This window comes from Oncorhynchus clarkii, chromosome 1 (assembly GCF_045791955.1).
Source record: "Oncorhynchus clarkii lewisi isolate Uvic-CL-2024 chromosome 1, UVic_Ocla_1.0, whole genome shotgun sequence".
Lineage (NCBI taxonomy): Eukaryota > Metazoa > Chordata > Actinopteri > Salmoniformes > Salmonidae > Oncorhynchus > Oncorhynchus clarkii.
In genome coordinates, this window is record NC_092147.1 from 91,352,611 (window position 1) to 91,375,473 (window position 22,863).

Sequence of the window (22,863 nt, forward strand, 5' to 3'; positions counted from 1 at the left end):
TGTATTGTGGATATATTATAGACTGTGTGGTGTATTGTGGATATGTTAGAGACTGTGTGGTGTATTGTGGATATGTTAGACACTGTGTGGTGTATTGTGGATATATTAGAGACTGTGTGGTGTATTGTGGATATATTATAGACTGTGTGGTGTATTGTGTTCATAGTGGATATATTATAGACTGTGTGGTGTATTGTGGATATGTTAGAGACTGTGTGGTGTATTGTGGATATGTTAGAGACTGTGTGGTGTATTGTGGATATATTAGAGACTGTGTGGTGTATTGTGGATATGTTAGAGACTGTGTGGTGTATTGTGTTCATAGTGGATATATTATAGACTGTGTGGTGTATTGTGGATATGTTAGAGACTGTGTGGTGTATTGTGGATATATTAGAGACTGTGTGGTGTATTGTGGATATATTATAGACTGTGTGGTGTATTGTGGATATGTTAGAGACTGTGTGGTGTATTGTGTTCATAGTGGATATATTATAGACTGTGTGGTGTATTGTGGATATGTTAGAGACTGTGTGGTGTATTGTGTTCATAGTGGATATATTATAGACTGTGTGGTGTATTGTGGATATGTTAGAGACTGTGTGGTGTATTGTGGATATATTATAGACGGTGTGGTGTATTGTGGATATGTTAGAGACTGTGTGGTGTATTGTGGATATATTATAGACTGTGTGGTGTATTGTGTTCATAGTGGATATATTAGAGACTGTGTGGTGTATTGTGGATATGTTAGAGACTGTGTGGTGTATTGTGGATATGTTAGAGACTGTGTGGTGTATTGTGGATATGTTAGAGACTGTGTGGTGTATTGTGGATATATTATAGACTGTGTGGTGTATTGTGGATATGTTAGAGACTGTGTGGTGTATTGTGGATATATTATAGACTGTGTGGTGTATTGTGGATATGTTAGAGACTGTGTGGTGTATTGTGGATATATTATAGACTGTGTGGTGTATTGTGGATATGTTAGAGACTGTGTGGTGTATTGTGGATATATTATAGACTGTGTGGTGTATTGTGGATATATTATAGACTGTGTGGTGTATTGTGGATATATTAGAGACTGTGTGGTGTATTGTGGATATGTTAGAGACTGTGTGGTGTATTGTGGATATATTATAGACTGTGTGGTGTATTGTGGATATATTATAGACTGTGTGGTGTATTGTGGATATGTTAGAGACTGTGTGGTGTATTGTGGATATGTTAGAGACTGTGTGGTGTATTGTGGATATGTTAGAGACTGTGTGGTGTATTGTGGATATGTTAGAGACTGTGTGGTGTATTGTGGATATATTATAGACTGTGTGGTGTATTGTGGATATATTATAGACTGTGTGGTGTATTGTGGATATGTTAGAGACTGTGTGGTGTATTGTGGATATGTTAGAGACTGTGTGGTGTATTGTGGATATGTTATAGACTGTGTGGTGTATTGTGGATATATTATAGACTGTGTGGTGTATTGTGGATATGTTAGAGACTGTGTGGTGTATTGTGGATATGTTAGAGACTGTGTGGTGTATTGTGGATATGTTAGAGACTGTGTGGTGTATTGTGGATATGCTAGAGACTGTGTGGTGTATTGTGGATATATTATAGACTGTGTGGTGTATTGTTGATATGTTAGAGACTGTGTGGTGTATTGTGGATATATTATAGACTGTGTGGTGTATTGTGGATATGTTAGAGACTGTGTGGTGTATTGTGGATATATTATAGACTGTGTGGTGTATTGTGGATATATTATAGACTGTGTGGTGTATTGTGGATATATTATAGACTGTGTGGTGTGTTGTGTTCATAGTGGATATATTAGAGACTGTGTGGTGTATTGTGGATATGTTAGAGACTGTGTGGTGTATTGTGGATATGTTAGAGACTGTGTGGTGTATTGTGGATATGTTAGAGACTGTGTGGTGTATTGTGGATATATTATAGACTGTGTGGTGTATTGTGGATATATTAGAGACTGTGTGGTGTATTGTGGATATGTTAGAGACTGTGTGGTGTATTGTGGATATATTATAGACTGTGTGGTGTATTGTGGATATATTATAGACTGTGTGGTGTATTGTGGATATGTTAGAGACTGTGTGGTGTATTGTGGATATATTAGAGACTGTGTGGTGTATTGTGGATATATTATAGACTGTGTGGTGTATTGTGGATATATTAGAGACTGTGTGGTGTATTGTGGATATGTTAGAGACTGTGTGGTGTATTGTGGATATATTATAGACTGTGTGGTGTATTGTGGATATGTTAGAGACTGTGTGGTGTATTGTGTTCATAGTGGATATATTATAGACTGTGTGGTGTATTGTGGATATGTTAGAGACTGTGTGGTGTATTGTGTTCATAGTGGATATATTATAGACTGTGTGGTGTATTGTGGATATGTTAGAGACTGTGTGGTGTATTGTGGATATATTATAGACTGTGTGGTGTATTGTGGATATATTAGAGACTGTGTGGTGTATTGTGGATATGTTAGAGACTGTGTGGTGTATTGTGGATATATTATAGACTGTGTGGTGTATTGTGGATATATTATAGACTGTGTGGTGTATTGTGGATATATTATAGACTGTGTGGTGTATTGTGGATATATTATAGACTGTGTGGTGTATTGTGGATATATTATAGACTGTGTGGTGTATTGTGGATATGTTAGAGACTGTGTGGTGTATTGTGGATATGTTAGAGACTGTGTGGTGTATTGTGGATATATTATAGACTGTGTGGTGTATTGTGGATATATTATAGACTGTGTGGTGTATTGTGGATATATTATAGACTGTGTGGTGTATTGTGGATATATTAGAGACTGTGTGGTGTATTGTGGATATATTATAGACTGTGTGGTGTATTGTGTTCATAGTGGATATGTTATACTATGAGGTGTATTGTAGCTATTTGCAGGCAGAATGTTTCAGTGGTTCTAGTCTGGTACTGAAACTCTCCTCCTGGACTCTCAGCTTCTCTGTGAATTCAGCCTGTAACAACACAAGAGGAAAGCCATTGATAATAGTTTGAATAATTACTCATTATTTACCACATGAAGAGTGTTTCAATGTTGTCATCCAAAAGACCATTGTATATCCCTGGCTCCGTGTATTCCCCCTGGCTCCGTGTATTCCCCCTGGCTCCGTGTATTCCGCCTGGCTCCGTGTATTCCCCCTGGCTCCGTGTATTCCGCCTGGCTCCGTGTATTCCGCCTGGCTCCGTGTATTCCGCCTGGCTCCGTGTATTCCCCCTGGCTCCGTGTATTCCCCCTGGCTCCGTGTATTCCCCCTGGCTCCGTGTATTCCCCCTGGCTCCGTGTATTCCCCCTGGCTCCGTGTATTCCCCCTGGCTCCGTGTATTCCCCCTGGCTCCGTGTATTCCCCCTGGCTCCGTGTATTCCCCTGGCTCCATGTATCCCTGAGCGTGCCGGTCAGCGTGGCGGTCAGCGTGTCGGTCGGTCGGTCAGTCAGTCAGTATACAACATAGTCAGTCAGTGTGTCAGTATACAACATAGACAGTCAGTCAGTATGCCAGTGTGTCAGTCAGTCAGTCAGTATACAACATAGTCAGTCAGTCAGTCAGTATACAACATAGACAGTCAGTCAGTATGTCAGTGTGTCAGTCAGTATGTCAGTCAGTATACAACACAGACAGTCAGTCAGTATGTCAGTCAGTCAGTATGTCAGTCAGTCAGTATGTCAGTCAGTCAGTATGTCAGTCAGTATACAACATAGACAGTCAGTCAGTATGTCAGTCAGTATGTCAGTCAGTATACAACATAGACAGTCAGTCAGTATGTCAGTCAGTCAGTCAGTATGTCAGTCAGTATGTCAGTCAGTATACAACATAGACAGTCAGTCAGTATGTCAGTCAGTATGTCAGTCAGTCAGTCAGTATGTCAGTCAGTCAGTCAGTCAGTATGTCAGTCAGTATGTCAGTCAGTATACAACATAGACAGTCAGTCAGTATGTCAGTCAGTATGTCAGTATGTCAGTCAGTATGTCAGTCAGTATACAACATAGACAGTCAGTCAGTATGTCAGTCAGTATACAACATAGACAGTCAGTCAGTCAGTCAGTCAGTGTGTCAGTCAGTCAGTCAGTATGTCAGTCAGTGTGTCAGTCAGTATGTCAGTCAGTATACAACATAGACAGTCAGCCAGTATGTTAGTCAGTCAGTATACAACATAGACAGTCAGTCAGTATGTCAGTCAGTCAGTATGTCAGTATGTCAGTCAGTATGTCAGTCAGTATGTCAGTCAGTATGTCAGTCAGTATACAACATAGACAGTCAGCCAGTATGTTAGTCAGTCAGTATACAACATAGACAGTCAGTCAGTATGTCAGTCAGTAAGTATGTCAGTATGTCAGTCAGTATGTCAGTCAGTATGTCAGTCAGTATACAACATAGTCAGTCAGTCAGTATGTCAGTCAGTCAGTATGTCAGTCAGTATGTCAGTCAGTATGTCAGTCAGTATACAACATAGACAGTCAGTCAGTATGTCAGTCAGTATGTCAGTCAGTATACAACATAGACAGTCAGTCAGTATGTCAGTCAGTATGTCAGTCAGTATGTCAGTCAGTATGTCAGTCAGTATGTCAGTCAGTATACAACATAGACAGTCAGTCAGTATGTCAGTCAGTATGTCAGTCAGTATGTCAGTCAGTATACAATATAGACAGTCAGTCGGTATGTCAGTCAGTCAGTATGTCAGTCAGTATGTCAGTCAGTATACAACATAGACAGTCAGTATGTCAGTCAGTATGTCAGTATGTCAGTCAGTATACAACATAGACAGTCAGTCAGTATGTCAGTCAGTATGTCAGTCAGTATGTCAGTATGTCAGTCAGTATACAACATAGACAGTCAGTCAGTATGTCAGTCAGTATGTCAGTCAGTATGTCAGTCAGTATGTCAGTCAGTATGTCAGTCAGTATACAACATAGACAGTCAGCCAGTATGCCAGTCAGTATACAACATAGACAGTCAGTCAGTATGTCAGTCAGTATACAACATAGACAGTCAGCCAGTATGCCAGTGGGTGGGTGGGTCGGTCGGGAACAATGATCAAATTCAACTGTACGAAACACCAGAATACATGAAGGTTGTTTATTTCAATAAAAACTAGACAACAACAGCTTTAAAGGATTCAGATTCATCATGAAATCCTACCTGTAGGGTTCCCAGCATCTCTTTGGTCAGGTCTCCCAGCACGTCTTTGACATCCTGAACGTTGTATCCTTCCAACCCTGTAGCCTTGTCCTCCTTCTCCTGCTCCAGAGCTGTTTCACCTGGTACCTCTCCATCCTCCTCCTGGCTGGTCCTCTGTCCCTGGGTCAACAGAACACCACCTATCAGACAGGAAGGTCCTCTGTCCCTGGGTCAACAGAACACCACCTATCAGACAGGAAGGTCCTCTGTCCCTGGGTCAACAGAACACCACCTATCAGACAGGCTGGTCCTCTTTCCCTGGGTCAACAGAACACCACCTATCAGACAGGCTGGTCCTCTGTCCCTGGGTCAACAGAACACCACCTATCAGACAGGCTGGTCCTCTGGGTCAACAGAACACCACCTATCAGACAGGCTGGTCCTCTGGGTCAACAGAACACCACCTATCAGACAGGCTGGTCCTCTGGGTCAACAGAACACCACCTATCAGACAAGCTGGTCCTCTGTCCCTGGGTCAGTATCAGACATTCTGTTGCTACATGTTCAAATCAACCGTTATGGTATTTAACTACAATCTCCTACCCTTACATTCTGTTGCTACATGTTCAAATCAACCGTTATGGTATGTACTAGTAGTAGTGGTAACACATTGATCAGTCATAAAGTCAAGCTTCAGTTCTCAGTGAAGAGGTCTTCAACAGTGTGACAGCACCCACCTGTGGTCTTATGGGAAATAGCAGGATCACTGACTTGGAATAGGAGTTTTGGAATAGGAGTGACACTAAATCAGAAATAATACACAATAATACAATCTGTATTATTTATTAATCTACTTGTCTTTTAAATCCAGATAGTACACGAAAATATAAAAACATCAGCTGTGAGAAGTAACCTAAGCAGAGCCCATGGTAGAGTCAATTACAGTACCTCTTCCTGCTGTTCAACAGGAGTCATGTAATGAGGTAGTCATCAGTAGTCCTACAGTACAGTACCTCTTCCTGCTGTTCAACAGGAGTCATGTAATGAGGTAGTCATCAGTAGTCCTACAGTACAGTACCTCTTCCTGCTGTTCAACAGGAGTCATGTAATGGAGGTAGTCATCAGTAGTCCTACAGTACAGTACCTCTTCCTGCTGTTCAACAGGAGTAATGAGGTTGTCATCAGTAGTCCTACAGTACAGTACCTCTTCATGCTGTTCAACAGGAGTCATGTAATGAGGTAGTCATCAGTAGTCCTACAGTACAGTACCTCTTCCTGCTGTTCAACAGGAGTCATGTAATGGAGGTAGTCATCAGTAGTCCTACAGTACAGTACCTCTTCCTGCTGTTCAACAGGAGTCATGTAATGGAGGTAGTCATCAGTAGTCCTACAGTACAGTACTTCTTCCTGCTGATCAACAGGAGTCATATAATGGAGGTAGTCATCAGTAGTCCTACAGTACAGTACTTCTTCCTGCTGATCAACAGGAGTCATATAATGAGGTAGTCATCAGTAGTCCTACAGTACAGTTCCTCTTCCTGCTGTTCAACAGGAGTCATGTAATGAGGTAGTCATCAGTAGTCCTACAGTACAGTACCTCTTCCTGCTGTTCAACAGGAGTCATGTAATGGAGGTAGTCATCAGTAGTCCTACAGTACAGTACTTCTTCCTGCTGATCAACAGGAGTCGTATAATGAGGTAGTCATCAGTAGTCCTACAGTACAGTTCCTCTTCCTGCTGTTCAACAGCAGTCACGTAATGAGGTAGTCATCAGTATTTCTACAGTACAGTACCTCTTCAAGCTGTCCAACAGGAGTCATGTAATGAGGTAGTCATCAGTAGTCCTACAGTACAGTACCTTTTCATGCTGTTCAACAGGAGTCATGTAATGAGGTAGTCATCAGTATTTCTACAGTACAGTACCTCTTCATGCTGTTCAACAGGAGTCATGTAATGAGGTAGTCAATCAGTAGTCCTATAGTACAGTACCTCTTCCTGTTGTTCAACAGGAGTAATGAGGTTGTCATCAGTAGTCCTACAGTACAGTACCTCTTCGTGCTGTTCAACAGGAGTCATGTAATGAGGTAGTCATCAGTAGTCCTACAGTACAGTACCTCTTCCTGCTGTTCAACAGGAGTAATGAGGTTGTCATCAGTAGTCCTACAGTACAGTACCTCTTCGTGCTGTTCAACAGGAGTCATGTAATGGAGGTAGTCATCAGTAGACCTACAGTACCTCTTCCTGCTGTTCAACAGGAGTAATGAGGTTGTCATCAGTAGTCCTACAGTACAGTACCTCTTCGTGCTGTTCAACAGGAGTCATGTAATGGAGGTAGTCATCAGTAGTCCTATAGTACCTCTTCCTGCTGTTCAACAGGAGTCATGTAATGAGGTTGTCATCAGTAGTCCTACAGTACAGTACCTCTTCCTGCTGTTCAACAGGAGTCATGTAATGGAGGTAGTCATCAGTAGTCCTACAGTACCTCTTCCTGCTGTTCAACAGGAGTCATGTAATGGAGGTAGTCATCAGTAGTCCTACAGTACAGTACCTCTTCCTGCTGTTCAACAGGAGTAATGAGGTTGTCATCAGTAGTCCTACAGTACAGTACCTCTTCATGCTGTTCAACAGGAGTCATGTAATGAGGTAGTCATCAGTAGTCCTACAGTACAGTACCTCTTCCTGCTGTTCAACAGGAGTCATGTAATGGAGGTAGTCATCAGTAGTCCTACAGTCCAGTACAGTACCTCTTCCTGCTGTTCAACAGGAGTCATGTAATGGAGGTAGTCATCAGTAGTCCTACAGTACAGTACCTCTTCCTGCTGTTCAACAGGAGTCATGTAATGAGGTAGTCATCAGTAGTCCTACAGTAAAGTGCAGTACCTCTTCATGCTGTTCAACAGGAGTCATGTAATGAGGTAGTCATCAGTAGTCCTACAGTACAGTACCTCTTCATGCTGTTCAACAGGAGTTATGTAATGAGGTAGTCATCAGTAGTCCTACAGTACAGTACAGTACCTCTTCCTGCTGTTCAACAGGAGTCATGTAATGAGGTAGTCATCAGTAGTCCTACAGTACAGTACCTCTTCATGCTGTTCAACAGGAGTCATGTAATGAGGTAGTCATCAGTAGTCCTACAGTACAGTACAGTACCTCTTCCTGCTGTTCAACAGGAGTCATGTAATGGAGGTAGTCATCAGTAGTCCTACAGTACCTCTTCCTGCTGTTCAACAGGAGTAATGAGGTTGTCATCAGTAGTCCTACAGTACAGTACCTCTTCCTGCTGTTCAACAGGAGTCATGTAATGAGGTAGTCATCAGTAGTCCTACAGTACAGTACCTCTTCCTGCTGTTCAACAGGAGTAATGAGGTAGTCATCAGTAGTCCTACAGTACAGTACCTCTTCCTGCTGTTCAACAGGAGTCATGTAATGAGGTAGTCATCAGTAGTCCTACAGTACAGTACCTCTTCCTGCTGTTCAACAGGAGTAATGAGGTTGTCATCAGTAGTCCTACAGTACAGTACCTCTTCGTGCTGTTCAACAGGAGTCATGTAATGAGGTAGTCATCAGTAGTCCTACAGTACAGTACCTCTTCCTGCTGTTCAACAGGAGTCATGTAATGGAGGTAGTCATCAGTAGTCCTACAGTACAGTACCTCTTCCTGCTGTTCAACAGGAGTCATGTAATGAGGTAGTCATCAGTAGTCCTACAGTACAGTACCTCTTCCTGCTGTTCAACAGGAGTCATGTAATGAGGTAGTCATCAGTAGTCCTACAGTACAGTACCTCTTCCTGCTGTTCAACAGGAGTCATGTAATGAGGTAGTCATCAGTAGTCCTACAGTACAGTACCTCTTCCTGCTGTTCAACAGGAGTAATGAGGTTGTCATCAGTAGTCCTACAGTACAGTACCTCTTCGTGCTGTTCAACAGGAGTCATGTAATGAGGTAGTCATCAGTAGTCCTACAGTACAGTACCTCTTCCTGCTGTTCAACAGGAGTCATGTAATGAGGTAGTCATCAGTAGTCCTACAGTACAGTACCTCTTCCTGCTGTTCAACAGGAGTAATGAGGTAGTCATCAGTAGTCCTACAGTACAGTACCTCTTCCTGCTGTTCAACAGGAGTCATGTAATGGAGGTAGTCATCAGTAGTCCTACAGTACAGTACCTCTTCCTGCTGTTCAACAGGAGTCATGTAATGAGGTAGTCATCAGTAGTCCTACAGTACAGTACCTCTTCCTGCTGTTCAACAGGAGTCATGTAATGAGGTAGTCATCAGTAGTCCTACAGTACAGTACCTCTTCCTGCTGTTCAACAGGAGTCATGTAATGGAGGTAGTCATCAGTAGTCCTACAGTACAGTACCTCTTCCTGCTGTTCAACAGGAGTCATGTAATGGAGGTAGTCATCAGTAGTCCTACAGTACAGTACCTCTTCCTGCTGTTCAACAGGAGTCATGTAATGGAGGTAGTCATCAGTAGTCCTACAGTACAGTACCTCTTCCTGCTGTTCAACAGGAGTCATGTAATGAGGTAGTCATCAGTAGTCCTACAGTACAGTACCTCTTCCTGCTGTTCAACAGGAGTAATGAGGTAGTCATCAGTAGTCCTACAGTACAGTACCTCTTCCTGCTGTTCAACAGGAGTCATGTAATGAGGTAGTCATCAGTAGTCCTACAGTACAGTACCTCTTCCTGCTGTTCAACAGGAGTCATGTAATGGAGGTAGTCATCAGTAGTCCTACAGTACAGTACCTCTTCCTGCTGTTCAACAGGAGTAATGAGGTAGTCATCAGTAGTCCTACAGTACAGTACCTCTTCCTGCTGTTCAACAGGAGTCATGTAATGAGGTAGTCATCAGTAGTCCTACAGTACAGTACCTCTTCCTGCTGTTCAACAGGAGTCATGTAATGGAGGTAGTCATCAGTAGTCCTACAGTACAGTACCTCTTCCTGCTGTTCAACAGGAGTCATGTAATGGAGGTAGTCATCAGTAGTCCTACAGTACAGTACCTCTTCATGCTGTTCAACAGGAGTCATGTAATGGAGGTAGTCATCAGTAGTCCTACAGTACAGTACCTCTTCCTGCTGTTCAACAGGAGTCATGTAATGGAGGTAGTCATCAGTAGTCCTACAGTACAGTACCTCTTCCTGCTGTTCAACAGGAGTCATGTAATGAGGTAGTCATCAGTAGTCCTACAGTACAGTACCTCTTCCTGCTGTTCAACAGGAGTCATGTAATGGAGGTAGTCATCAGTAGTCCTACAGTACAGTACCTCTTCCTGCTGTTCAACAGGAGTCATGTAATGGAGGTAGTCATCAGTAGTCCTACAGTACAGTACCTCTTCCTGCTGTTCAACAGGAGTCATGTAATGGAGGTAGTCATCAGTAGTCCTACAGTACAGTACCTCTTCCTGCTGTTCAACAGGAGTCATGTAATGAGGTAGTCATCAGTAGTCCTACAGTACAGTACCTCTTCCTGCTGTTCAACAGGAGTCATGTAATGAGGTAGTCATCAGTAGTCCTACAGTACAGTACCTCTTCCTGCTGTTCAACAGGAGTCATGTAATGGAGGTAGTCATCAGTATTCAGGCCTTCCTCCAGCGGGGCTACAAAGTCTGCTGAGCTGATCACCTCTATGGTCCTCTGGAATACAGTAAGTCAGGAAACAGAGGTTGTAGTCTCACCCATGATCTTACAGTAGAATATGTTGGATGTTTGCCTTCACATTTGTGAATATATTAAGAAAAGGATCATATTAACTGGTAACAGACCTTGTTAAGGTATCAATGGGAAATCAAACAGACTCATTCATAATAGCTCCAAACTGTCAGGGATGAATCACTATACTACAGCTCGATCTGGAAATGATGAGTAGTTTATTATGTCACATCCTGGAATGTTGCAGCTCCTAGAAAAGAGCTCTGGTTGAACAAATCAATTTAATGGGCTCTGATATTATAGGCTCCATAAATGCTGTGATAATGAGATCTAACGTTATTATAGGCTCCATAAATGCTGTGATAATGAGATATGATGTTATTATAGGCTCCATACATGCTGTGATAATGAGATATAATGTTATTATAGGCTCCATACATGCTGTGATAATGAGATGTTATTATAGGCTCCATACATGCGGTGATAATGAGATCTAATGTTATTATAGGCTCCATACATGTTGTGATAATGAGATATAATGTTATTATAGGCTCCATACATGCTGTGATAATGAGATCTAATGTTATTATAGGCTCCATACATGTTGTGATAATGAGATCCGATGTTATTATAGGCTCCATACATGCTGTGATAATGAGATCCAATGTTATTATAGGCTCCATACATGTTGTGATAATGAGATATAATGTTATTATAGGCTCCATACATGCTGTGATAATGAGATCTAATGTTATTATAGGCTCCATACATGTTGTGATAATGAGATCCGATGTTATTATAGGCTCCATACATGCTGTGATAATGAGATCCAATGTTATTATAGGCTCCATACATGCTGTGATAATGAGATATGTTATTATAGGCTCCATATATGCTGTGATAATGATATCTAATGTTATTATAGGCTCCATACATGCTGTGATAATGAGATCTAATGTTATTATAGGCTCCATACATGCTGTGATAATGAGATATCATGTTATTATAGGCTCCATACATGCTGTGATAATGAGATCTAATGTTATTATAGGCTCCATACATGTTGTGATAATGAGATCTAATGTTATTATAGGCTCCATACATGCTGTGATAATGAGATCTAATGTTATTATAGGCTCCATACATGTTGTGATAATGAGATCTGATGTTATTATAGGCTCCATACATGCTGTGATAATGAGATCTGATGTTATTATAGGCTCCATACATGTTGTGATAATGAGATCTGATGTTATTATAGGCTCCATACATGCTGTGATAATGAGATCTAATGTTATTATAGGCTCCATACATGCTGTGATAATGAGATCTAATGTTATTATAGGCTCCATACATGCTGTGATAATGAGATATGTTATTATAGGCTCCATACATGCTGTGATAATGAGATCTAATGTTATTATAGGCTCCATACATGTTGTGATAATGAGATCTAACGTTATTATAGGCTCCATAAATGCTGTGATAATGAGATATGATGTTATTATAGGCTCCATACATGCTGTGATAATGAGATATAATGTTATTATAGGCTCCATACATGCTGTGATAATGAGATGTTATTATAGGCTCCATACATGCGGTGATAATGAGATCTAATGTTATTATAGGCTCCATACATGTTGTGATAATGAGATATAATGTTATTATAGGCTCCATACATGCTGTGATAATGAGATCTAATGTTATTATAGGCTCCATACATGTTGTGATAATGAGATCCGATGTTATTATAGGCTCCATACATGCTGTGATAATGAGATCCAATGTTATTATAGGTTCCATACATGTTGTGATAATGAGATATAATGTTATTATAGGCTCCATACATGCTGTGATAATGAGATCTAATGTTATTATAGGCTCCATACATGTTGTGATAATGAGATCCGATGTTATTATAGGCTCCATACATGCTGTGATAATGAGATCCAATGTTATTATAGGCTCCATACATGCTGTGATAATGAGATATGTTATTATAGGCTCCATATATGCTGTGATAATGATATCTAATGTTATTATAGGCTCCATACATGCTGTGATAATGATATCTAATGTTATTATAGGCTCCATACATGTTGAGATAATGATATCTGATGTTATTATAGGCTCCATACATGCTGCGATAATGAGATCTGATGTTATTATAGGCTCCATACATGCTGTGATAATGAGATCTAATGTTATTATAGGCTCCATACATGCTGTGATAATGAGATCTAATGTTATTATAGGCTCCATACATGTTGTGATAATGAGATCTGATGTTATTATAGGCTCCATACATGCTGCGATAATGAGATCTGATGTTATTATAGGCTCCATACATGTTGTGAGAGGAACAGAGTGAACTGTTGTGATTGACTTTTGTTTCAGCACAGTACATGCAGTATAGGGCCAGTACATTTACAGTAAAGTGGTTCCACTAGTTTGACTTCTCCTGATGGTGAGTTAGTCAGAGATGACAGATAAATGGTCTCCTGATGGTGAGTTAGTCAGAGATGACAGATACATGGCCTCCTGATGGTGAGTTAGTTAGACAGAGATGACAGCTAAATGGTTAGGGACAATGACAGGAAAGGACTCTCTTTATGGTCACTGCCCTTCCAAGTTTTTTTTTTTTTCACCTTTATTTAACCAGGTAGGCTAGTAGAGAACAAGTTCTCATTTGCAACTGCGACCTGGCCAAGATAAAGCATAGCAGTGTGAACAGACAACACAGAGTTACACATGGAGTAAACAATTAACAAGTCAGTAACACAGTAGAAAAAAAGGGGAGTCTATATACATTGTGTGCAAAAGGCATGAGGAGGTAGGCGAATAATTACAATTTTGCAGATTAACAACACTGGGGTGATAAATGATCAGATGGTCATGTACAGGTAGAGATATTGGTGTGAAAAAGAGCAGAAAAGTAAATAAATAAAAACAGTATGGGATGAGGTAGGTAAAAATGGGTGGGCTGTTTACCGATAGACTATGTACAGCTGCAGCGCTCGGTTAGCTGCTCAGATAGCAGATGTTTGAAGTTGGTGAGGGAGATAAGTCTCCAACTTCAGCAATTTTTGCAATTCGTTCCAGTCACAGGCAGCAGAGAACTGGAACGAAAGGCGGCCAAATGAGGTGTTGGCTTTAGGGATGATCAGTGAGATACACCTGCTGGAGCGCGTGCTACGGATGGGTGTTGCCATCGTGACCAGTGAACTGAGATAAGGCGGAGCTTTACCTAGCATGGACTTGTAGATGACCTGGAGCCAGTGGGTCTGGCGACGAATATGTAGCGAGGGCCAGCCGACTAGAGCATACAAGTCGCAGTGGTGGGTGGTATAAGGTGCTTTAGTGACAAAACGGATGGCACTGTGATAGACTGCATCCAGTTTGCTGAGTAGAGTGTTGGAAGCAATTTTGTAGATGACATCGCCGAAGTCGAGGATCGGTAGGATAGTCAGTTTTACTAGGGTAAATTTGGCGGCGTGAGTGAAGGAGGCTTTGTTGCGGAATAGAAAGCCGACTCTTGATTTGATTTTCGATTGGAGATGTTAGATATGAGTCTGGAAGGAGAGTTTGCAGTCTAGCCAGACACCTAGGTACTTATAGATGTCCACATATTCAAGGTAGGAACCATCCAGGGTGGTGATGCTGGTCAGGCGTGCGGGTGCAGGCAGCGAACGGTTGAAAAGCATGCATTTGGTTTTACTAGCGTTTAAGAGCAGTTGGAGGCCACGGAAGGAGTGTTGTATGGCATTGAAGCTCGTTTGGAGGTTAGATAGCACAGTGTCCAAGGACGGGCCGGAAGTATATAGAATGGTGTCGTCCGCGTAGAGGTGGATCAGGGAATCGCCCGCAGCAAGAGCAACATCATTGATATATACAGAGAAAAGAGTCGGCCTGAGAATTGAACCCTGTGGCACCCCCATAGAGACTGCCAGAGGACCGGACAGCATGCCCTCCGATTTGACACACTGAACTCTGTCTGCAAAGTAATTGGTGAACCAGGCAAGGCAGTCATCCGAAAAACCGAGGCTACTGAGTCTGCCGATAAGAATATGGTGATTGACAGAGTCGAAAGCCTTGGCAAGGTCGATGAAGACGGCTGCACAGTACTGTCTTTTATCGATGGCGGTTATGATATCGTTTAGTACCTTGAGCGTGGCTGAGGTGCACCCGTGACCGGCTCGGAAACCAGATTGCACAGCGGAGAAGGTACGGTGGGATTCGAGATGGTCAGTGACCTGTTTGTTGACTTGGCTTTCGAAGACCTTAGATAGGCAGGGCAGGATGGATATAGGTCTGTAACAGTTTGGGCCCAGGGTGTCTCCCCCTTTGAAGAGGGGGATGACTGCGGCAACTTTCCAATCCTTGGGGATCTCAGACGATATGAAAGAGAGGTTGAACAGGCTGGTAATAGGGGTTGCGACAATGGCGGCGGATAGTTTCAGAAATAGAGGGTCCAGATTGTCAAGCCCAGCTGATTTGTACGGGTCCAGGTTTTGCAGCTCTTTCAGAACATCTGCTATCTGGATTTGGGTAAAGGAGAACCTGGAGAGGATGAGCGAGTAGCTGCGGGGGGGGGCGGAGCTGTTGGCCGAGGTTGGAGTAGAAGTTACTCACTAGCTTCCTTAAGGAAACCTCAACATACATACGGACACAATGACGCAGGCAGTCTCACCTTCTTCCCAAGGAGCAGCTCCTCTCTAGGTTGGCTGAAGAGAAACTCATAAAGTTGGTAGTTCTGAAAGAGACTATAGTAAAACAGGTGAACCAAGATAAGTAACCAACAGACCAGAACTTCAACATCCCCTATGAGGGTCACTGCTCTGAATGGATTATCACCAGGTAAGTAAGGACAGTGTTCATGTGATATTAATCATGTAGGCCTTACTAAAAAAAAGCTAACAGAGAAGAGTCTTGCTACCTGCACTTCAGGTAGTCAGTGATGGACATGGCCTGCTCAGCATCAAACAGTGAGTCAACCTCTGGAGAAGGAGACTGGCGCGTTCCTGATATCATCTTGGCAAACTCATTCAGGTTATCAACAAACGGCATCTGCTTCTCTGGGACATTGAGGACAGATATTAGCCACAGCCAGTCCATATTGACGTTAGCCATAAGAATCTGACTGGACGTTCATTACTTCTCTCTCTGAGGCAGGAACGGTGCCATGCCAAGATCAGGACAGGAAAGAGCGTGAGATGTGTCTCGGAAAACATACCTTAATCCAAGGATGGGAGATGGCGCTGTATTCCTAATTATCCCAACGGACAAATCGAAAAGATTGAAATACTGCTAGTTTTTAATGAAACTGCCATTTGTCAGCATGCTAGGCTAGCTAATGCTAAAGCAACCCATTAGATTCGACAACACTTTCGTTAGATACTCACCACACCGCATTGCATTTTAATGGAATTCAATGGGCATATTTAGCATTAGCTAGCCTAGCATGCTGACAAAATGGCAGTTTCATTAAAAAAACTAGCAGTATTTCAATCTTCTCAATTTTTCAGTTGGGATAATTAGGAATACAGCGCCATCTCCCATTCATGTATTGAGGAACGTTGTCCGAGCCATATCTCACGCCGGCTCCGTGGTTTCCACATTCTGGCAGAGCACCACTCAGCTAGAGAGAGAAGTATTACACGTCTGGTTGGATTCTTATGGCTATATTGATGAATTCCACAACAAACACAGTCCCTAATGAAGGTCTTGATGATTAGGTGGTGAACACACAGTCCCTAATGAAGGTCTTGATGATTAGGTGGTGAACACACAGTTCCTAATGAAGGTCTTGATGATTAGGTGGTGAACACACAGTTCCTAATGAAGGTATTGATGATTAGGTGAACACACAGTCCCTAATGAAGGTCTTGATGATTAGGTGGTGAACACACAGTCCCTAATGAAGGTATTGATGATTAGGTGGTGAACACACAGTCCCTAATGAAGGTATTGATGATTAGGCGGTGAACACACAGTCCCTAATGAAGGTCTTGATGATTAGGTGGTGAACACACAGTCCCTAATGAAGGTATTGATGATTAGGTGGTGAACACACAGTCCCTAATGAAGGTATTGATGATTAGGCGGTGAACACACAGTCCCTAATGAAGGTCTTGATGATTAGGTGGTGAACACACAGTCCCTAATGAAGGTATTGATGATTAGGTGGTGAACACACAGTCCCTAATGAAGGTCTTGATGATTAGGTGGTGAACACACAGTCCCTAATGAAGGTCTTGATGATTAGGTGGTGAACACACAGTCCCTAATGAAGGTCTTGATGATTAGGTGGTGAACACACAGTCCCTAATGAAGGTCTTGATGATTAGGTGGTGAACACACAGTCCCTAATGAAGGTCTTGATGATTAGGTGGTGAACACACAGTCCCTAATGAAGGTCTTGATGATTAGGCGGTGAACACACAGTCCCTAATGAAGGTATTGATGATTAGGCGGTGAACACACAGTCCCTAATGAAGGTCTTGATGATTAGGTGGTGAACACACAGTCCCTAATGAAGGTCTTGATGATTAGGTGGTGAACACACAGTTCCTAATGAAGGTCTTGATGATTAGGTGGTGAACACACAGTCCCTAATGAAGGTCTTGATGATTAGGTGGTGAACACACAGTCCCTAATGAAGGTCTTGATGATTAGGCGGTGAACACACAGTCCCTAATGAAGGTCTTGATGATTAGGCGGTGAACACACAGTTCCTAATAAAGGTCTTGATGATTAGGCGGTGAACACACAGTCCCTAATGAAGGTCTTGATGATTAGGCGGTGAACACACAGTTCCTAATAAAGGTCTTGATGATTAGGCGGTGAACACACAGTCCCTAATGAAGGTCTTGATGATTAGGCGGTGAACACACAGTCCCTAATGAAGGTCTTGATGATTAGGTGGTGAACACACAGTCCCTAATGAAGGTCTTGATGATTAGGTGGTGAACACACAGTCCCTAATGAAGGTCTTGATGATTAGGTGGTGAACACACAGTCCCTAATGAAGGTCTTGATGATTAGGTGGTGAACACACAGTCCCTAATGAAGGTCTTGATGATTAGGTGGTGAACACACAGTCCCTAATGAAGGTCTTGATGATTAGGCGGTGAACACACAGTCCCTAATGAAGGTCTTGATGATTAGGCGGTGAACACACAGTCCCTAATGAAGGTCTTGATGATTAGGCGGTGAACACACAGTCCCTAATGAAGGTCTTGATGATTATGTGGTGAACACACAGTCCCTAATGAAGGTCTTGATGATTAGGTGGTGAACACACAGTCCCTAATGAAGGTCTTGATGATTAGGCGGTGAACACACAGTCCCTAATGAAGGTCTTGATGATTAGGCGGTGAACACACAGTCCCTAATGAAGGTCTTGATGATTAGGCGGTGAACACACAGTCCCTAATGAAGGTCTTGATGATTAGGCGGTGAACACACAGTCCCTAATGAAGGTCTTGATGATTAGGTGGTGAACACACAGTCCCTAATGAAGGTCTTGATGATTAGGTGGTGAACACACAGTCCCTAATGAAGGTATTGATGATTAGGCGGTGAACACACAGTCCCTAATGAAGGTCTTGATGATTAGGCGGTGAACACACAGTCCCTAATGAAGGTCTTGATGATTAGGTGGTGAACACACAGTCCCTAATGAAGGTCTTGATGATTAGGTGGTGAACACACAGTCCCTAATGAAGGTCTTGATGATTAGGTGGTGAACACACAGTCCCTAATGAAGGTCTTGATGATTAGGTGGTGAACACACAGTCCCTAATGAAGGTCTTGATGATTAGGTGGTGAACACACAGTCCCTAATGAAGGTCTTGATGATTAGGTGGTGAACACACAGTCCCTAATGAAGGTCTTGATGATTAGGCGGTGAACACACAGTCCCTAATGAAGGTCTTGATGATTAGGTGGTGAACACACAGTCCCTAATGAAGGTATTGATGATTAGGTGAACACAGTCCCTAATGAAGGTCTTGATGATTAGGCGGTGAACACACAGTCCCTAATGAAGGTCTTGATGATTAGGTGGTGAACACACAGTCCCTAATTAAGGTATTGATGATTAGGTGAACACACAGTCCCTAATGAAGGTCTTGATGATTAGGTGAACACACAGTCCCTAATGAAGGTATTGATGATTAGGTGAACACACAGTCCCTAATGAAGGTCTTGATGATTAGGCGGTGAACACACAGTCCCTAATGAAGGTATTGATGATTAGGTGAACACACAGTCCCTAATGAAGGTCTTGATGATTAGGTGGTGAACACACAGTCCCTAATGAAGGTCTTGATGATTAGGCGGTGAACACACAGTCCCTAATGAAGGTCTTGATGATTAGGCGGTGAACACACAGTCCCTAATGAAGGTCTTGATGATTAGGTGGTGAACACACAGTCCCTAATGAAGGTCTTGATGATTAGGTGGTGAACACACAGTCCCTAATGAAGGTCTTGATGATTAGGTGGTGAACACACAGTCCCTAATGAAGGTCTTGATGATTAGGTGGTGAACACACAGTCCCTAATGAAGGTCTTGATGATTAGGTGGTGAACACACAGTCCCTAATGAAGGTCTTGATGATTAGGCGGTGAACACACAGTCCCTAATGAAGGTCTTGATGATTAGGTGGTGAACACACAGTCCCTAATGAAGGTCTTGATGATTAGGTGGTGAACACACAGTCCCTAATGAAGGTCTTGATGATTAGGTGGTGAACACACAGTCCCTAATGAAGGTCTTGATGATTAGGTGGTGAACACACAGTCCCTAATGAAGGTCTTGATGATTAGGTGGTGAACACACAGTCCCTAATGAAGGTCTTGATGATTAGGTGGTGAACACACAGTCCCTAATGAAGGTCTTGATGATTAGGTGGTGAACACACAGTCCCTAATGAAGGTCTTGATGATTAGGTGAACACACAGTCCCTAATGAAGGTCTTGATGATTAGGTGAACACACAGTCCCTAATGAAGGTCTTGATGATTAGGTGGTGAACACACAGTCCCTAATGAAGGTCTTGATGATTAGGTGGTGAACACACAGTCCCTAATGAAGGTATTGATGATTAGGTGAACACACAGTCCCTAATGAAGGTCTTGATGATTAGGTGGTGAACACACAGTCCCTAATGAAGGTATTGATGATTAGGTGAACACACAGTCCCTAATGAAGGTCTTGATGATTAGGTGGTGAACACACAGTCCCTAATGAAGGTCTTGATGATTAGGCGGTGAACACACAGTCCCTAATGAAGGTCTTGATGATTAGGTGGTGAACACACAGTCCCTAATGAAGGTCTTGATGATTAGGTGGTGAACACACAGTCCCTAATGAAGGTCTTGATGATTAGGTGGTGAACACACAGTCCCTAATGAAGGTCTTGATGATTAGGCGGTGAACACACAGTCCCTAATGAAGGTATTGATGATTAGGTGGTGAACACACAGTCCCTAATGAAGGTATTGATGATTAGGTGAACACACAGTCCCTAATGAAGGTATTGATGATTAGGTGGTGAACACACAGTCCCTAATGAAGGTCTTGATGATTAGGTGGTGAACACACAGTCCCTAATGAAGGTCTTGATGATTAGGTGGTGAACACACAGTCCCTAATGAAGGTCTTGATGATTAGGCGGTGAACACACAGTCCCTAATGAAGGTATTGATGATTAGGTGGTGAACACACAGTCCCTAATGAAGGTATTGATGATTAGGTGAACACACAGTCCCTAATGAAGGTATTGATGATTAGGTGGTGAACACACAGTCCCTAATAAAGGGCAAAATGAGTAGAATTGCCTGAAATTAGTTATAAATTGCTCAGTCTTCTCTCCATGACTCTGTTCCATGGCAAAATGAGTAGAATTGCCTGAAATTAGTTATAAATTGCTCAGTCTTCTCTCCATGACTCTGTTCCATGGCAAAATGAGTAGAATTGCAGGAAACTTGCTTTCAAACGGCAACATTATCTCAAATTGTGAAGTTTTGGAGGAAATTAACTCTATTTTCTTCGCTCTGCTGTCATGAGGGGGGCAACTTAAATTCTCGTGGGGTGGGACCCCAACTAAACTAGGCTGTCTGCATGTGTGGGTATAGATGTGGATATGCAGGCCTGCGAGCCACTGTGGCCGGTCATGATGAGTTCAGATTTTGTGGCCCACACCCCAATTTTGTGGCCCACACCCCAAGTTTCTCCATCCCTGGTTGGGGCACACTCGTGGTAACAAATCAAAATTATAGGTTGCGGCCTCCCGGGTGGCGCAGTGGTTAAGGGCGCTGTACTGCAGCGCCAGCTGTGCCACCAGAGACTCTGGGTTCGCGCCCAGGCTCTGTCGTAACCGGCCACGGCCGTGGGGCGACGCACAATTGGCCTAGCATCGTCCGGGTTAGGGAGGGCTTGGCCGGTAGGGATATCCTTGTCTCATCGCGCACCAGCGACTCCTGTGGCGGGCTGGGCGCAGTGGTTGCCAGGTGCACGGTGTTTCCTCCGACACATTGGTGCGGCTGGCTTCCGGGTTGGATGCGCGCTGTGTTAAGAAGCAGTGCGGCTTGGTTTGGATTGTGTATCAGAGGACACATGACTTTCAACTTTCGTCTCTCCCGAGCCCGTACGGGAGTTGTAGCGATGAGACAAGATACTGCTAATTGGATACCACGAAATTGGGGTTGAAAAATGGGATAAAATATAAAAATAATAGGTTGCACAGTAAATTACTAATCTCATACTTTATTCTATACTATCTCATTCACTTAATAATGTTTACATATCTTGCATTTCTCATCTCTAATAATGTTTACATATCTTGCATTTCTCATCTCATATGTACATACTGTATTCTATCTTAGTCCGTTCCGCTCTGACATCACTTGTCCTTCACTTAGACTTGTGTGTTTTGGGTTTATGTTGTGTAATTTGTTAGATATTACGTGTTAGATATTACTGCACTGTCGGAGCTAGAAGCACAAGCGTTTCGCTACACCCGCAATAACATCTGCTAATTTGATTTATTTTACCTTTATTTAAATAGGCAAGTCAGTTAAGAACAAATTCTTATTTTCAATGACGGCCTCGGAACAGTGGGTTAACTGCCTTGTTCAGGGGCAGAACGACAGATTTGTACCTTGTCAGCTCGGGGATTCGATCTGTGACCGATAAAATTTGATTTGATTCTGTCTGTTACCTATAAATCCTATGACTTACCACTGATATTGTCCAGTAACAATTGCAGTAGAGCCATGATGAATGAGATCTGTTGACAGGTGTAGTTCATCTCCCTGGTCCACCAGAAGCCAGAGACAAAGTAGTCCAACAGGGAAGCCTCCTTCAGACACGTCTGGTAGTTCTTCAAACCAAGTATTTCTTCAAACTGGCTGTTGTAAAACAAAAGGTTGGCATACATGAAACACTTCCAAATAAACTGGCCAGTAGGCCTATATATCCTCGTTACTTACAATTGCACTTGTTCCACTGTCAAATCCAACAGCGTGTTGATTTGTTCATGGGAAATAAGTTTCCATTGAGGGTTGGCTTTTTCAGCATAATTTTCCTGTATTAATTGGATTCAGAACACAAGTTGAGTTTGGTTAGCTCTAGCTATGATAACAGTTTGTCAAATAATAACCAGACAAATGATGTAGTAAATATTTAAAATAATATTCAATATTAATAGGGTTTTAACATATCTTCCTACTTTGGACGCAACGTCATTTCTATCGTTTGCATTTTTATCCGCTGACTTGTTGCTTTGTTTCGCTTTTGCAGACATGTTTTAGTCATCGGCGTTACCATGGCAACATGTCCACAGTGGACGGGCGGTGAGCTTCCGCTCCGGGTGATGAGCTTCCGGGCGGTGAGCTTCTGGGCAGTCTGGTCTATCGATATGGATAAAGCTGATTCTAGAATCGCAGTGTTGTCAACTTAGCGAGTATTCAGACCCCTCTAGCGACAAATAAAAATAAATTAAAAAACGAACCGCCAA

At 42.5% G+C, this 22,863-nt stretch overlaps 1 protein-coding gene across 1 annotated transcript; it reads right to left on the reverse strand.

Moving 5' to 3' along the window:
• Nucleotides 1-2,939: 2,939 nt before the first annotated feature.
• LOC139418263 (ciliary-associated calcium-binding coiled-coil protein 1-like) lies at nt 2,940-22,650 on the reverse strand. The gene is made up of 8 exons (XM_071167593.1): nt 22,576-22,650; nt 22,337-22,431; nt 22,086-22,255; nt 15,776-15,914; nt 15,530-15,602; nt 10,714-10,821; nt 5,206-5,364; nt 2,940-3,023 (listed from the first exon to the last, which is right to left on the reverse strand). Exons 1-8 carry the CDS (start codon nt 22,648-22,650, stop codon nt 2,940-2,942), a joined length of 903 nt encoding a protein of 300 aa, XP_071023694.1.
• Nucleotides 22,651-22,863: the final 213 nt, after the last annotated feature.

Coding starts and splice junctions, on each gene's coding strand:
- LOC139418263 (XM_071167593.1), bottom strand. CDS start 22,650: ATGTCTGCAAAAGCGAAACAAAGCAACAAGTCAGCGGATAAAAATGCA. Junction 22,432..22,575: donor GAAATGACGTTGCGTCCAAA/GTAGGAAGATAT, acceptor CAATTAATACAG/GAAAATTATGCTGAAAAAGC. Junction 10,822..15,529: donor AGCTGCTCCTTGGGAAGAAG/GTGAGACTGCCT, acceptor ACTGTATTCCAG/AGGACCATAGAGGTGATCAG.